The 17363-nt window shown below is 27.6% G+C and overlaps 1 protein-coding gene across 1 annotated transcript in view; it reads right to left on the bottom strand.

Annotated features, from left to right (window-relative positions):
* Positions 1 to 7199, bottom strand: part of LOC134835461 (neuropeptide SIFamide receptor-like) — a 30438-nt gene extending 23239 nt beyond the window's left edge. Inside the window, exon 1 of the mRNA XM_063850339.1 lies at positions 6768 to 7199. Within this exon, the coding sequence (XP_063706409.1) occupies positions 6768 to 7199 (432 nt within the window). The remainder of the gene's footprint in view (positions 1 to 6767) is intronic.
* Positions 7200 to 17363: the final 10164 nt, after the last annotated feature.

Raw genomic sequence — 17363 nt, 5'->3', positions numbered from 1 at the left:
AAAAGAAACAAGTTTATCGTTAATTACAGTCTTAAAGTCTTCCTACCCAAATCATTCTACGAAAATCTTTACGGTTTGTGTTAACACGTTTTTAATTTCTTTTGAATATAAATGACATCATTAATGCAAGAAAAGAAAGTGGGATTACTTTTCCGCGCGAAAATAATGTTTTACCTTGACAACACGTGCAAAGTGAGAAAAAAGAAAAATTGACGTAAAAAAAAAGAGAAATCAATTCTAGGAAAATAAATCATAACATTTTTTTTTCGTGGCATTACCTACATCCGATCGTATTAAAAGGTATAAGCCACAAAAGTGAGATGACACGTTTTCCTTCTTGTCGAGACGTGATTCAGCCGTAAAATTAGCATTTCCAATTACATGAAATCATATTAAGACACCAACTGATGTGAATGAGCTTGACACGACTTTTGACATTCATCACAGAGAAAGTTTCAAAACTTACTTTCAATTTTTCGCATTGAAGGTCTCGTATTAAATCAGCTGGATAGTCAATAGCAATTAATGTTAATTAATTACATTTTTTTTTCTCGTTTCTTGACGATAATTGCTTCCTAATGTGTGTCACGTGCGAAAAAATACAGGAATTTTATGAGGATTTATTTATAAATTGTCACTCTTGTTAACTTCAGAATCAGCAGCCCAAGGGAAAAATGTTTTGAAGCGAGAGATAAAAATAAATGATTGTCACTAATCTTTCATTCTATTAAAAAGATATCGTTTTAAACGTTCTTGCAAACAGTTTTAATTAAAAACTTTTTTTTTTGTTTTAGTAGAAATAGAGAGATGAAGGTAGAAATTATAGGAAAAAAATTTTTTTTTTTTATTGAAATATCAATTTGTAGGTAGTTTTAGAATGTTTTTTCACTCATTTTGAAATAACAAATTCAAGTTCATTTTTTTCGATTTTTATTTCTTTACAAAATTAAATTCATTGTAAATTTTATAAAAATCTTTTTTTTTTTTAAAAATAAAAAAACAGATATTTATTTCTTAAAAAAAAATTAAAAAGTTCAGTCAGTCTTTTTTTATTCATAAGTCTCGTTCAGAGGGTTTTATAAAAATCTAAAGTTTCAGCGCCATAGATTTTTTTAGAAAATACCTGAAAAAGCTAAAATGATAAATCGCACAACTGCAGTTTTTTGACAAAAATGTGTTAATAATGAGAGGTTTTAAAAAATGTGAATTCTATTTCAATATTGCAAATTGCAAAAATTTACAAAAAAAAAAAGGATAAATTGGAAAACGTCATAAAATATTCACCAAAAAACTAATTTTTTTTTTAAATTAAAAAAAATTTTTTTTTCCATCATCATAAAAAATTATGATGGAAAAAATAATCGTAATGCAATGCACCCAATTATTTTTCAACACAGAATTAAAAAAAATGTCAAAGTATTTGGAATGGAGGAATGATGAATATATAAAATAGTCAGTATAATTTTCTTTTTTTATTAGTTTTTAAAATTTTTTACCATGAAAAAAAAAATTGTAATCGATTTAATCAAAAATACTCAACTAAAAAAAAATTGATGAGCTTTGTCGTATCAAAAATTACGGCCTTTATTTCTGGAAAGATATCGCTAACACAGAGTGTCAACAAATGCAACATATAACGCCAGCATTGACAGCCGTCAGATTTTATATGTTCTGAGATTGGATAAAAAATAATTTTAGAAGCTTTTATGTAATTTTTCTAACGAAACAAGTGGTTAAGCATTTTTTTTATTAAATTTAATGATTTATGAAATATTTAAAAACATGCATAATTTATAAATTTAATTTTTCATTTAAGTTTTTGTCTTGTTTACGGTTTGTTACTTCGGAAAAAGTCAATTTAAATAAAAAAATTTGGAAAAATTATAAAATTACTTTTAAAATCTCATTTTTATAAAATTTGAAACAATTGTGCGAATTTTCCTTTTTCTCAAGAGAAAATTGCCCAAAATTATTCGTAAATGATATGATAAGAATTTTTCTGTACAAAAATTGTTTTTGATGACCTTGCATTTACTTTTTTAAGCTTGAAAATTACTAAATAGTTAAAAAGTCAATTAAAATTTTAAAATCGTTTTTCGCAGTTTTTTAAAAAGTGCGATTTATCCTTTTAGGCTTTCATTTTTTTATTAATTTTAAATGCATAAAATTTTCGCGGAAGACCTACAGTAGAATGTTCTCATAATAAAATGTTTTCTTTAGCTTTTTTTTGTAAATATTTGTTCATTCAATAAATTTCCAAGAATAATGTAATAATAAAAAGATAGTTTGTTATTACATTTTCTGCAATTAAATAGCAACATTGTTTGAAGAACATTTTCAAAGAAATGAAGAAACTATTTCTACATTTGATGCAACAAGATAAAGCTTTATATAAATAAAAAATATTTATTTTGCCTTTTCTCTCTTATTTGATCATGATTGCGATAACATTTACAGAAGATTGCTCTCTTCTTTCCTTTATTAATGATATTTTCCTCTTTTAATTAAACTGTCAAACAAATGCACAATTTCTAATCAAATATTGCGCGATAAATTTGTATGCAGGAAGTTGTTTCTTATTCCAGTACAATGTAGATGAAATATCAAATCAGCATATTCATTCAATTTTAGCGAGCAACAAATTTACACGTGTACATTGCTGGAAACAAGTACATTTGTCTATCAGTTTTATTTTGCATATCAGATTGAAAATTCGGATTGAATTTAGGTTTTGCATTTGTGAAAAGGTTTCAACGAACAGGGATTTCGATGTCGTATTTGCATATCGCTCTTCTGACTGACACATGACAAATTGATAAGATTTGTGAGTGGATTGAATAAAAAAAAAGAGTTACGATCACGTACAAATATATTTTTTATTTACTAACATCTTTTTTATTGCATTTTGAAGAGTTTTTGTTCCATCTGTTCGAAATGCCAAATAAAACATAAATTACGTGATGTGACCCAGTGCACATTTTGAAATGTTTTTGAAGTACGAATTTTGTATTTTTGGAGAAAAATACCTTTTAGGCTTTTGTCCCAATGCATATTCTAAAATTTTTACACAATATTAAAAAAAATCAAAATATGCACTGGGATAAAATTTTAAAATGTGCATTGGGATGAAATTTTTAAAGTATCCATAGAATGGTTGAGAACAATTGAAAAATACGTACTGGGACAAAAATTTTAATTGTTAATCAGGTAGAAATATTAAAATGTGTCCCCAGGTACCCAGTGTGAAATTTAAATTTTTTTTTGATCCTCAGGGTTTTTGTATAACCACAAAATATTAAATTTTTAATTAATTTTCTCTTAAAATGACAAAAACATGGAAAAACTATTGAAAAAAAGCTCTAAAAGGACACATTTCGAAATTTTATCCCGGTACACATTTTAACATTTCTACTTAATAGAAAATTTGAAATTTTATCCCAGTATGTATTTTAAAATAATTGACGTAAATATATCAAAATTTTGAACTTAAAAGTTGTTCAAAATCATTCTATGGAAATTTTTAAAAAATTTCATCGCAATGCACATTTTTAAACTTCATCCCAATGCACATTGTAAATTTTTATCCCAGTGCATATTTTGATTTTTTTTTATGGAAAATGAATCTCTGCCCAATTGACAAAATATTTAATAAAAAAAATCAAGCCAAACACCGTCAAGTCTTTCGTTTTTATGTAAAATTTTACCAGAAGTCATAACAAAAGTATCGGATGAATTTTAACGAAAAACATAAATAAAACCCCAACAAAAGAAATAATTCATTGCCCCTTTTTTAGAACCATAAAAAAATATTATTCAGGTCATGCAGCAAATGAAAAAGTTTTCTCATTGAATTTTTAGTGGTAGCGTCATCCATGCCTACGAAAAAAAAAACTATTTGTATCTAAATGAAGTGCTCTATTTTTTTTTTTTTTTAACATTGTTCTCGAAATGCCCTCGAGATAAATTTTGTCTTCATTTGTTTGCACTTTGTCTAACTAAAAACTATTAATTTAAAATTTTGTAAAGAGATTTTTTTTATTTAAGCAACGACGTTACTTAAACTTTTTTTATGTTATGTAAGGTAAAGTATTCGAGCGACTCGTGACATTTGTTCAAACAAAGTTGTTTTATTTGCGCTGAATTTGTCTCCGAATGTCAAAGTTTCGTTAGTGTTGAATCAAATTGAATAGAATTAGGAGGTTTTTATAGAAAGATGAGTTTTCGGAATACTCGCGTTTGGACAATTATTGTTCTTTTTGCTTTCTTCGTAATTTGTGTTCATCTCATAGTTCGTTACAAGTTTCATGCGAGTCTTTCGAGCTACGAAACGGATATCGACCTAATGACTCACGTAAAGTGGCTTTTTGAGCTGCAAAGTAACGAAGATTCCTTATCGGGAGCTGCCAAGGCAATTATCATGTACCAGAGTCTCATGAATGCCTTGGCGACGGAAAATGCTTCGCACATGTTCCCGCTTCCGCTGCGCGAACGAAAACGCGTCGTCATATTCAGTTCGTGGCGAAGCGGATCGACGTTTCTCGGCGATATTTTTAATACAATTCCGGGCACTTATTATTTCTACGAGCCCTTTAACTATTTGGGTGTGAAGCAATTCCTCCGTGCGGATGATCATGCGATTGCACATGTCAAGGCGCTACTAAAGTGTGATTACGACACATCAACTACCAAACGACACATGAACGTTTCGTTGCATTGGCACTACAACAAAGACCTCCAGCGTTACTGCACCGGCAAGGAACAAAGCATCCTTTGTCGCAAACCACATTTTCGATCAGCACTGTGTCACACATTTCCCCGGCAAACCATGAAGTTGGTACGAGCTCGCATCGAGTTCGCCAAATATTTGCTTGAGGATCCCGAACTGGATGTCAATGTCATTTTGCAAGTACGTGATCCACGTGCTGTCAAGGTTTCGCGAAGATCCCTCTGCTCGAAACCCAAAACGGATTGCGGAAATATCGGAGTTTATTGTTCCTTGCTTGTGCAGGATTACGAAGATGTAAAGCCCCTGATGAAGCAATATCCGAATCGCGTGAAAATTGTACGTTTTGAGGACTTGGCAAGCAATCCGCATGCCTTTACGGAAGAAATGTTCAAGCAATTTGGTATCGAGTTCAATGATCGTATAAAGAATTTTCTCAATGAACATACGAACGAGCAAAAAGGCAACATGTTTGCGACATATCGTGATTCCAAGACTGTCATTCGGAATTGGATGAAAGATATAAATATGACGGAAGTAAACGCGATTCAAGCAGATTGCGAGGAAGCAATGCTCTTGTGGGGATACAATCTCGTGGAAGACCAAAGTCAGTTGATGTCACCGGAATTTCAAACTTTTCGCGAGCTTTCGATGAATTCACGAAAACTCAGGGATTGATTTAAAAATTTGAAAAAAAAAATAATTAATAAAAAAAAACATTGAAAATAAGAAAAATATAATTTTGACTTCAGAGGGCGCTTTGTGAATTAAAAAGTTAATGTCTGACTCCAGAGGGCGCTTCTTGAATCAAAAAGTAAAAATTTTAACTCCAGATGGCGCTTCGTGAATAAAAAAGTCAAAATTTTGACTCCAGAGGGCGCTTCTTGAATCAAAAAGTAAAAATTTTAACTCCAGATGGCGCTTCGTGAATCAAAAAGTTAAAATTTTGACTCCAGATGGCGCTTTGTGAATCAAAACGTTAAATTTTTGACTCCAGATGGCGCTTAAGATAAAAAGAAAATTAAATTTTTCGAAAAAAAAAAATTTTTTTAAATAACAAAAATAAAATTTTAACTTCAGAGGGCGCTTTAAAAAAAGGGCTAAAATTTGACTCCAGAGGGCGCTTTGTACATCAAAGAAAATTAAATTTGAACCACAGATGGCGCTTTAGTCAAGAAAAATTATAAATTAAAGCTAAAAATTGTATTTTTTGAATAAAAAATTAAATTTTCACTCCAGAGGGCGCTTTATTCAAAAAAAAATTTAAATTTAAGATAAAGATTGCATTTTTTAAACAACAAAAATAATATTTTGTCTCCAGAAGGCGCTTCGTGAATCAAAAAATTAAAATTTCAATTCCAGAATGACTTTGTGAATCAAGAAATTTGTAATTTTAACCACAGATGGCGCTTTAAACAAGAAAAATTGAAATTTGAGCTAAAAATTAAATTTTTTGAAAAATAAATTTCTTACTCGAGAGGGCGCTTTGTTAATCAAAAAGTTTAAATTTAACTCCAGAGGGCGCTTTCGTGAGTTAATAAGCTAACATTTAACTCCAGATGGCGCTTAAGAAGAAAGAAAATAAAATTTTTCGAAAAAAAAAGATTTTTTTAAATAAGAAAAATATAATTTTGACTCCAGAGAGCGCTTTGTGGATCAATAAACTATAATTTGAACTACAGATGGCGCTTTATATAGCAAATAGACGAATTAATTAAAAAACTATATCTATTTTATATCAGATATTAAATAAATTTTCATTTGTCAAAAACACATTTTCTCAAGAAAAAAAAGTTCAATGTTCTTTCAGTTCGGTTTGAAAGTCAATATTTTGTTATCGTTTTTCAAATTCTCAGTAAAACAGTTGTTTTGTCTTGTCCCAAGGTCAAAATATAATGCGACGACAAAAACTCCTTTCTTCGAAAAATTAATTAAAGCGACTTTTCATTAATCACTCGCAAATTAAATATTCCGGACACACACACACCCTCCTTTCGCGCGCCAATTTCGCAATGATTTATGGACGAAAATTTGCGGTACTTACCAAATTTAATAGATACACATTTGTCACAGTCCGCATCCGCTTGTTTTGTGCCAGTGTCAATATCACCAGCAGGTTTCCGATAACACAGCACCCGAAAATCACAGCGTACAACGGTATTATTATGCTATTTTGGTAGCTATTTTCGCTACTCGTTGCATTCGTTTTCGTGGCATTTAGCACGGGATCCAGCACGAGCGTTGTGGTGTTGACGCGTGCAAAATCGTCGAAAAATGAACTACTAAAGTCACTGCTGCTGTAGGTGTTGCTGTTACTGACACTTGTCACCTCGTTGCCGTACACGATAAGCGTGTCCGAAAAATTGTCCAGAAACGTGGTGCGTGGAATGAATTTTGTTGCCGATGACGTGGAGGTTGTTATCACGGTGGCCGAAGTCGACGATGCATTCACATCTAAATTGATATTTAATGACATGGTTTGTTTGTTGTCATTTGTAATGCGATAAGTCGTTGTGTTTAGACTATTTTTCAACATTTTTTTTATTTTTTTTTTGTAAAATATAGTCCAATTTTTATTTTTCTTTTAAATTTTTCACTAAATCATTTTTTTTTGGTTTTATTTCTTTAACGAAATTCACTTGCAAGAAGGCATCTTTATTGTCAAGTTTATTGTTTTATGAATGCTAGAAAAGAGGCAATTTGATATTTTTACTGCATTTTGCTTGTTTTTAGTAAAAAGGAATCGTAAAATGTTGGTAAAAGTTTCTGCAAAGTCAAAAGAAAGTCGAAGAACTCGTAAAAAGTCTTTTTTCGTGCAAGTCCTTGAATTTTTAACAAATTCAGTTCATTAAATTTACGTCAAACAAAATATGTCTTTCAAATATTGTTTGTGTTAAAACGAAGTCAAGTCAAGTGTAAAATCTTGCTTTTAACCGTGTTTCAGAAGAAAAAATGTGATGTACGCCGAAAAATCTAGTGAACACCGCATGTGTTCTGCTTATGAGATTTTTCATGAGTTTTTCGAACTTTAAAGATTTTCTAGGATTTATTGTGACTTGTTTTTGCTTTATTTGGTTTTGTTTAGTTTTTTTTTTTTCAAATATTATATTTTAAATTTTCCTATTTTTTTTTATTTTTTTTAATTTTTTTTTTATTTTTCTCAATTTTTTCTAAATTTCTAATTTTTTTTGATCAATTCTCATTTTTGATTGAAATAAAAAAAAATAACAAGCCAAAAATACTTATAAAAATTATAAAAATCGATGAAAACTCATGAAAATTCAAGGAAAATTATTTTTTTTCTTATTTCTCAATTTTTCCAAAATTTTAATTTTATTTTTGATCAATTATCATTTTTGATTAAAATTAAAAAAAAATAACAAGCCAAAAATATTTATAAAAATTATGAAAATCGATGAAAATTCGGAAAACTCATGAAAAAAAATTTTTTTTTTTTGAAGTTCAATAAAAATCTTAAGTTTTGTTTAAAAAAAATTGTTAAAAATTCAGTAAAATTTAATATTTTTTTTTAAATTTTGAATAGTGAATATTTAGAAAAATTCAGAAAAATTTTTATCAGTTTATTTTTAACCGTAAATATTCAAAAAAAGTCAGAAAAATTTTAAAATAATTTTAAAAAATAAGAAAAAAACGTTTAAGTCAATTTTTTTATGGCTTTTGTCACATTTTTGAGCTATCATGATTGCTTTACAACTTTGACTAAATTGTTTCGCGTGACAAAACCAAATTATGTAAAGTTCCCCCAAAAATCCCTAAAAAAAGAGTAATAATGGAGACGCCTAGCTTATTAGACGAAACCATTTCATTTCCACAAATCATAAACAGAAAAATATCAAAAGTGCCTCTGCTTTGCGCCAAACTTTTTTGTGTGTTTCTTGTTTTTTTTTTTTATTTGAACAACACTCACTCTATTTTCCCCATAAATATTTTAATATTTATATCGTTTTATTACCTCGCAATAATTTCCATAAACGTACACGTAAAATCCACTACGTCCTCGTCGTCGTCATCCTCATCAACAACAGCGGTAAGTGATAAACATTTATCATATTTCCCTTTTTTTTTGTCTTACTTTATTATTTTGTTTGTTTCGCTTTTTTTGCGTTCACTTTTATGACGGTAATTTATTTTTGCAGCAAGATTCGTGGCTCGGTCGTAATCTGGTGTGCGTTACGTCGCGCTTTATTAGCAAGTCACGGAAATTGATCTATTAGAGTAAAGCGCTACAGTTGTTGGCACGAGTCACGTGTCCAAGTGAGAGTGAGATAAAGGTCAACCGAGAGAGAGAGGAAAAGATTGAAGTGAACATTAGTGCGAATCGTGTTCTTTTATTTATTTCATGAAACCGCTGAAATTGCGTGTCGCAAGTATTTTAATAAAAATAATCATAAAGTCCTTTCTTTTCTTCTTTTCATTTATATGGAAATTTTTAGACACGCAGGAAACATCACACACGAAAAAAAAAATTCCCTCGCTGTTTTGATGGAATGCAATCTGAAATTCAAAAAAAAAAAAATCGTTAGTAATTAAGAAATTTTCAAAAATTAATTTTATTTATATTTTAATTAAAAAATACCTTAATTACACGTCTTTGACGCGCTTTTTTGAGATATCATTATAAAAATAACAAATTACGTTTTTCTCTTGCGTTACGACGAAAATTCCTCAAATTTTTCTTTTGTGTTTCATTTGCATGTCGCAAGGAAAAAAAAAAGGAAATTATCGCGAGGAAAGCACGTAAAGACTTTGAACAAACACAACGAGTAATAATGTGACCAAGAACGGGAATTTTCATTATCACGATCAAAGCGGATATTAGTGGCTTCCCATTTGAGCAATTTTTCGGAAGTTGTTAATTATGTGTTGGTATTTCGGCGATTTTGAGTCGGTTTAACGTAATATTTATGTAATATTTTGATCAATTTTAGCTTGAAACTTGGAAATTTAAATGTTTTAATTATGTGGCAATTTTATGGAATTTTACTCGCCATATTTGAAATTTTTCATTAATTTTTCCGGAATTTTATTTTTATTGTATTAAAACTAGCTATAAGTCAATAGAAACATGTTAAAAAGTCCCATAAAACAAATTCATGTTTTTTTTGTTTTAATTTTAAATTTTTAATACAAAAAAATTATTTTAAAAAAATATTTAAAATAAATTAAAAGCAACGAAAATATTTAATAAAAAAAACATTTCTGAAAAATTTATGAAGTTAAAAATATTTGACTTATAAATTTAACTTTAGTTAAGTCACTTAAGTTTGACTTAAGTCAAATTAATAAAGTAAATTTGCAAAAAAAAATTATTTGTCCCGAAATCCCTAAAAAAAAATAAAAAAAAGTTTTTTTAAAAATTTCTTTTAAAAATTTTCGTTAACAATTATAAAAATTTTCTTTAAAAATTATAAAAAAATTATTTAAAAATTATAAAAATATTATTTAAAAATTATTTAAAAATTATAAAAAATTTTCTTTTAAAATTATAAAAAATTTCTTTAAAAATTTCTTTTTTTCTTTCATTTTCTTTAAAAAACTTATTTTTTGTTTTTTTTTATTTTTTTTTTTCAATATAAATTTGTTTTAGAAGTTGAAAACTTCATAAAATTCATTTTTTTATATTATTTTTTTATTTATTTTTTTTAATATATTTTTTTGAAATATTTTTTTTTTTAGAGAATTTAACAAAAATTATTTATATTTTTCACAAATTATTTAAATAAAAAATTTAATATTGTCGTAAATATCCACTAGCAATAATATTGAAATTTAATAATTTTTTATTGCTTCTCAATAATATTATTGACTTTTAGTCAAATAAATAAAATTATTCATTGAGTTCTGGCTTCTTAGAATTATTTTTGGCTTCGTAGAAAATATAAAAATAAATTTAAACTAAATAAATGTCTATTAAAATCACTTTTCATTAAAAATATGATTTTTTTTCAAACTATTCAGGTATTTTTTTCAAAACTTTCTCCTAAATACTAAGAAAAGTCTGCAGTGTGAAATATTTTTGACTTTTCATTAAAACTTTATTTGACGAGCTTTCTCAGAATCTTTTATCATTAAATTAGGCAAACTTATTGAAAATGTCACTTCAGAGCGCAAGAAAAAAACGCAAGTCGCGCAATTCTTCGTAGAACGTTATTTTCTTTCTGTCATTCATCCAATTTTATTGTCTAACATTTTTAGTTTGACAATTTTTGTTGCTCTCCGTGACAATGTCACAAAACGTGGGAGCAACAAAAAAAAAAAAAGAAAAGTTTTTGAGCAAAATACAATAACGACGTGTCAATGTGACTTTTTTCCGATAAATTTGCCTTTTATTCGATGAAATTCAGGCCAAATTAGGTCTAAAATGGCACTTTTATTGAAAGGCATTTTACGATTATCGTTCCGTCCTTTCCTTTTTCCCGTCTTTTTTTTTTAAAGTGACGAAATATTAAAAATTCCGTTTGATGGTAAACGATGATAAAAACAGAATATTTTCCATTCACTCTTTTTTGATGCTTCTTTGAATGAACGACACTTGTTATGTAAATAATAACAATAAATGAGTAAAGTACCAGCGCGAGAGAGAGAGAAACGCAGATAAAATAAATGACAACAATAAATGTGATAGATAAACAAATAAATTATTTGGTAGCTCCGAACGTTTGTGAGATAATGAAAATTTTTCAAAGTGATGCGATGAAATTATTTAAATTTTGGGACATTTTCATTAAACGCTTTATTACGGATGAAATTTTTATGGGATTTCAGAATTGTTATGCAATAATTTTTACTTATTTAATTTGTTACGCCACTTTTCCAGAGATTAATGATTGAATAATCTTCAGGTGCTCTGAAAAGCATTAAAAAAATAATTGAAATCGTAGAAATTTATCAAGTCCGATAACAATAATTAATTTCATTGAAATGTTTGAAGCGATATTTTAATAGGTCAAATTAAATCATCATTATATAACTTTTTTTTATATAAAAGCAATTAGAACAGCAAAAGTTTATTTCTTAAACTTATATTTGATTTTGAAGTGCTTAAAAGCCATTAGCTTCAGTTTAAGAATAAATGGAACTTTTTAAGTTTTTTGGCCTTTTAATTAAATTAAAATCAAATTTTATTAATTCTTTTTTAAATTAAACTTAAATAATTTTCAAATAAGACGTAATAAATAAAATATAGAAATTTTTTATAAATTTGTTAAAAAAAATCAATTATTTAAATTAATTAAATAAATAATTAAATTAATTAAATAATTATAAATAATTTAATTAATTAAATTAATTAATTGAATTTAATTAATTTGAATTTTAAAAATTAATAAAAATAATTTAAATATAATTTTATAATTTAATTTATTTTTAATTAATTTAATGTATTAATTAAATTAATAATTAATTATTGAAATTAGTTTTTTTTAATTTAAATTATATTTACAAAAATTAAATTAAAGATTTTACATTTTAGGTTATTTTTCGACTGAAAAATTTAAAAAATTATTATTTACGATTAAATCATACAAAAAACAAAAGAAATTTTTTTAATTATGACGTATCTTAATTAAATATAGAAGAAATTTTTTAAAAGTCACGTGATCAAATTTTTTTAAAAAAATTTTATTTTGGTAGATTTTGCTTCATTTTTAAGTTCAAATTTGAAAAAAATATAAAAAAAAAATTAAAATAATGTATAGAATCAACGTTAAACATGTAAAAACTTTACGAAATTACAAACAAAAAAATTAAAAATATTTATTTTTTTACCTAATGAAAATCCTCAAAGGAGATAAAATGAAACTATAAAATTTAATCGCCTAAATAAAATAAAAAAAAAATTTGCTCCAAAATTATTTTTTTTTAAAACGATAAAAGAAAACTTTCTGTATTTATGATTTAACATTTTTTTTATCTGTCACCTATAAATAGCGGTAAGAGCATTATCATTCATTTACAAATTTTTGCAGGTTTACAGTTATATTGTTATAGTAACATGCATCGCCCGAATTCAACTATTTCCGTTGAATATTTATAAAAAATTGACAAAAATTATTATTTCGATCCCGCGAAAACCAAATAAAAACAAAAATAGTTTATTGTAAAAATTATTTAATCAATAAAAATGAAAAAAATATTTTTTGGTCTTTCGATATTGAAAATACGATATTTTTTTAGCGTGTCGGAAAATTCTCAGAATTCACATTTAATTTTTTGTTTGAGTATTTTTTGTGCAATTTCTTTTGTTCATTCAGTAAAAATATTTTAAAATTCCCGTTTTATTATTTATTTTTGATGCTTGCATATTTGCATGTTGTGTCGTTGCCAAGTTTTTTTTTATAAAAATGAAAATATTAAGCTACTTTGGGGCACAAAGCTGCTCCTGAACAAGTTTGTAATTCCATTCATGAACAGGTATTTCCGACATATTGTCGCACCAATCGTGCCATGAATGTTTAATTGATTTTCGGAATTGCGTCACAGTTTTTCTTTGTTAAATATTTGAAGACGAAAATCTCGATAAAATTTGCTTTTACATTGTTTCGTGTTTAAAATCAATTAAAATTTTTCGAACCAAGTAAATTTTTCGCCTCAGAAGACATTTTTTTTTTATTGAAACATAAAACAAATTTTCTTTGTCATTTCCGTCAAATCCATATTTGCCATTTCACAATCATCGAGCAACAATGTTATCACTTTCACATCGATCAAATATTATATTTCGTCGCGCGGAAGCTACGCAGAAAAGGGGGTATAAACAGCAATCATAATGGTGCCTCAAAGTGCTTCAATAAATAATCATAAATGTTATTTTATCGTGCCTTTGTAACATTCATGTTACAATAAGGTATCAAAGTTTCAGTGATTTTCTAGAATTTGATTTGTTTTCTCGGAAAAACGTCTCTTTTGTCTGTCAATAAGTCCTTTGATACGATGAGGAGTACAAAAATGTGAAATTTGAATTTTCTTTTAAAATTTTCTTAATATCTTCTTAATATTTCCTCAAGGCTTGTTAAAACATTAATTCTGATTTTTATCTTTCATTAATTTCCTTTGAAATAATTTTTTTTTGTCTTTTATCTTAAAAACTTCCTTGATTAATTTGAGGAGTAAGAAAATGTGATTTTTTTTATTTTTTCATTATTTGATAAAGAAAAACCTATTGAAACGCGATACAGTAGTTCCTAGTACGAATTACTATTTGTTCGTGAAAAAATAAATAAATAAAGCTTAATAACGGTTAATAGAGTTCTTGAATAAAAATAAATGAACAATGCCATCGAATAATGAATGATATCCATTTATTTTCTTTTATTGAGCAGTTTGGACTTTATTAAATTAAAACTTTTTCTCAGTCTAGCCGATAAATACAAAAAATTCGCGGCTTTATATTCAATAAAAGAAAAAAGTATTTTTTAAACGTAAAAAAATTTCTTATCTTCAAATTTCACAAAGAACTTTTCATTGAACTCAAGCTACTTAATCAACAATCTCATTTTTATTGCATCCGCTACTTTACTTTTTCGATCATTTTTTACATTTTTTTTTTGTTGCCAATTTCCTATTTATGATTGTTTGCTCACTTTTTTGACTTCCTTCGTCGTTTTTTGTTGTCTGACGAATGTTTTGTCTGTTTTTCTCTCTCTCCCACACACACAAACATAAATTTCTGCTGACAAATAAATTTTAGTATGCATCACAAAAACCGAAAGAAGAACAAACTTTTCTTTTTTTTATTATCATCTTATCTCCACACAAGTTCATCATCAGTCAACATGCTATTCCTATGATAATCTCTAATTCGTGTTGGAACCTGTGTGCAAACAAGCAAACAAACGTCATGTCGAGTTGAGCCGATCGTCTTTCAAGGCAATAAAAATGTTGATTTTTTGTACTTTTTTTTATCATTCGCGTTGAACTGAATTTTTCATGAGGCGAGAGAGAAATCGAAAAAAAACAGACAAAAAAGTCCCTCGACCAGGATGAAAAATTTATGAGAATGATGATTGAGGATAATTTGAGAAACACAGAAAAAAAGAGGAAGAAAAACATTTAAAAAGATTTTCCGAACTATTAAAACTTTGGTGACCTCTGATGTTTGAACCATGTGAACTTTTTACCTTTTTCACAACCTTTTTATGTGTTGAGGTAAACAGTAAGGGTAAACAAAGCAACTTTGGTAATTCAAAACAAAGACTAATTAAAGAAAAAAAGAAAGTTAAAAGCTGTCAAAAACACTTAACTAGAATAAGAGAAATAATTCATTTTTCTGCAGTTCTACTTTCATATTCCTAATTTAAAACAAAGGATGAACTAAAACTTAATAAGAAACAGACTTCTTTGTTTGTGTCAAGTGTTTAAGGCGTCATTCATTGATGACGTCGAAAATTTTTATGATCTTTGAATTGAATAATTGTCGGTATTTGGATACGTAATATTGTTCTGAGAGTCTCACGTTCAAAGATTTCAGACCCTTATACAATACAACTAGCCTAATAAGTGTCTTATAGATAGCAAACTAGATGTAAGTTGTCTATTTTTTCAAAACGATTGTTGAATCATCCTAAAAAATAAATCAAATATTGACAATTTTCCTTCTTGTACATTGTAACCATTGAAAACTTAAAGATGAGTTTTGAGATGATGTTTTAAGAAATTAATTAGTTTAGCACTTAATCGTAATTTTATACTATACTTATAGCGTTATAATGCCACATAATTTTAATTTTAATTTAATTTTTTATTTAATTTGAGCTTAACTTTTAATTTTATTTCTTTTTAACTTGACTTGACTTATCAATTTATTTTTTAGGCTCGAGAAATTTTTTAATATTTGAAGTTTTTCAGTCGGATTAAAACACAAAACACCTTATCAATTTCTCTTAAAAACATTTACTTTTTACTTTAACACAACAACTAGTCTCGTGCACATGCACATCATCAGGTTGCTTTTTGCCGACTAAAGCTGATTTATCTCTGGAACAGTTACGTTCCAAAGATATGATGTAATGGGGTTGGCTCTCTGTTCATTAGCGAAAATGGCGATGTTTCAATAAAAAAAATGACTCCCACGCGTCGAGTTTTCGTTCTTCGCAAAGTTTTTCAGGTGTTTAAAACCGTCTTTGTCAATTTGACTTGACTTTTTCGAGAGACGTGAAATAGAGGTAACTCACTTCTGGCCTTTTTTTATCATTTTGGTATGTGCTGCCACGACTCAATAGGCGAATTCAAGATAGTTTTAGACAATTACATCTATGAGTGTGCTTCACTTCATACAAGGACCTTCACATAGTTGGTTTTCATGTATTCGGTATTATTTTCATCACCGATAAGATCTAGTTTCAGTGCTTCTAGTTTAGGTTTTGCATTTGCATCGATCACATCTATGTGTCTCCTTCTGAAAATGTAGAAATCATTCGCGGATTTAATAATTTACTTCATGTCTCCTTTGAAGGTTTTCTTTGGTTATATGTTTCGACCTTTTGAAGTTCATTCACTTTTTGTAAACTATATTTAATTTCATTATATCTCTTAAAATTAGCTTCTTATGATCTTTCCTTGTCCTGCCTAATCTTGTTTGGTTTTTGTCCTGCGGGTTTTCGAAATAAGTCCTTCCAAATTTTTAAAGAAAATTTTTCCAAATTTTGATTTTTCTAAAAATTATAAAAAAATAGAAAATTTTTTAATAAAAATTCCAAAGGGAATCTCAAACATCACGATTACCCGATTGTAAACTTCAAGTAAGATTTTATCAAACTTTATGTATGAACAACGCCTAAAAGTCAAAGAGAAATATCGTAAATCACATGCTTCATTAAATTCAAACTATCTAACAAACATATTTTATTTATAACAACTTATCCTATTTCTCTTTGTCTCCTCCTTCCAACAATTGCTTTCAATAACATTATCTCTCGCTTTCGGTGTGCGACTCTGACTGTTGAAACTCCAATATATCAATTCATGCGTAATCTCTGACACAATGTTATTATTAACTTTTCCAGTCACTTTCGTGCTGTCTGACAGACAGTTCTGAAGTTTATTTTAATTTTGGATGTTCTGCAAAAACTTTTTCTCGTAGATATGTGACATGCAATAAATAACGATCAATTCTCGCTTTTGTTCTACTTTGGTTTCCTGTCAAGCAACTCGTTGTAGACAATTCTATCGCCAAAGGTGATCCAAAGGACAAACGCATCATTATCAGTCGAACAAATAAATGACTTTGCCGGAGGGTACAATCGAACGTGATTCGAATTGAATTTTTCATCACTTTATTTTCGGCATTGTATTTAATGTAAATGAAAAACTTGCATTCAAAGTGATGCGTAACGTATATTTTTCAATTTTTCTGCATTTTTCTTTACCCGCTAAAAAAGTATCTCTCGGGAAATATTGCAATTTATTGTAATTTAAATTTTACAAAGAAAAAAGAATATACTTTTTCATCTTGAGCAACTTCGTAATATGCAATTTCATCATAAACAGTTTTTTAGATGAGAAAAAAGTGTGCTTCACGACATGGAAAATAAACTGATACTTCTAAGGTTTTTTTTCATTATTATTTTTTTTTAAGATGAAGCAATGTTTAACCATTTCGCATGAAGCAACATAATTTGTC

The sequence above is a fragment of the Culicoides brevitarsis genome, chromosome 3 (genome assembly GCF_036172545.1).
Source record: "Culicoides brevitarsis isolate CSIRO-B50_1 chromosome 3, AGI_CSIRO_Cbre_v1, whole genome shotgun sequence".
NCBI classification, from domain to species: domain Eukaryota; kingdom Metazoa; phylum Arthropoda; class Insecta; order Diptera; family Ceratopogonidae; genus Culicoides; species Culicoides brevitarsis.
The sequence above is the reverse complement of the archived record's forward strand: the minus strand, read 5'-3'. Positions and strand labels throughout refer to the sequence as shown.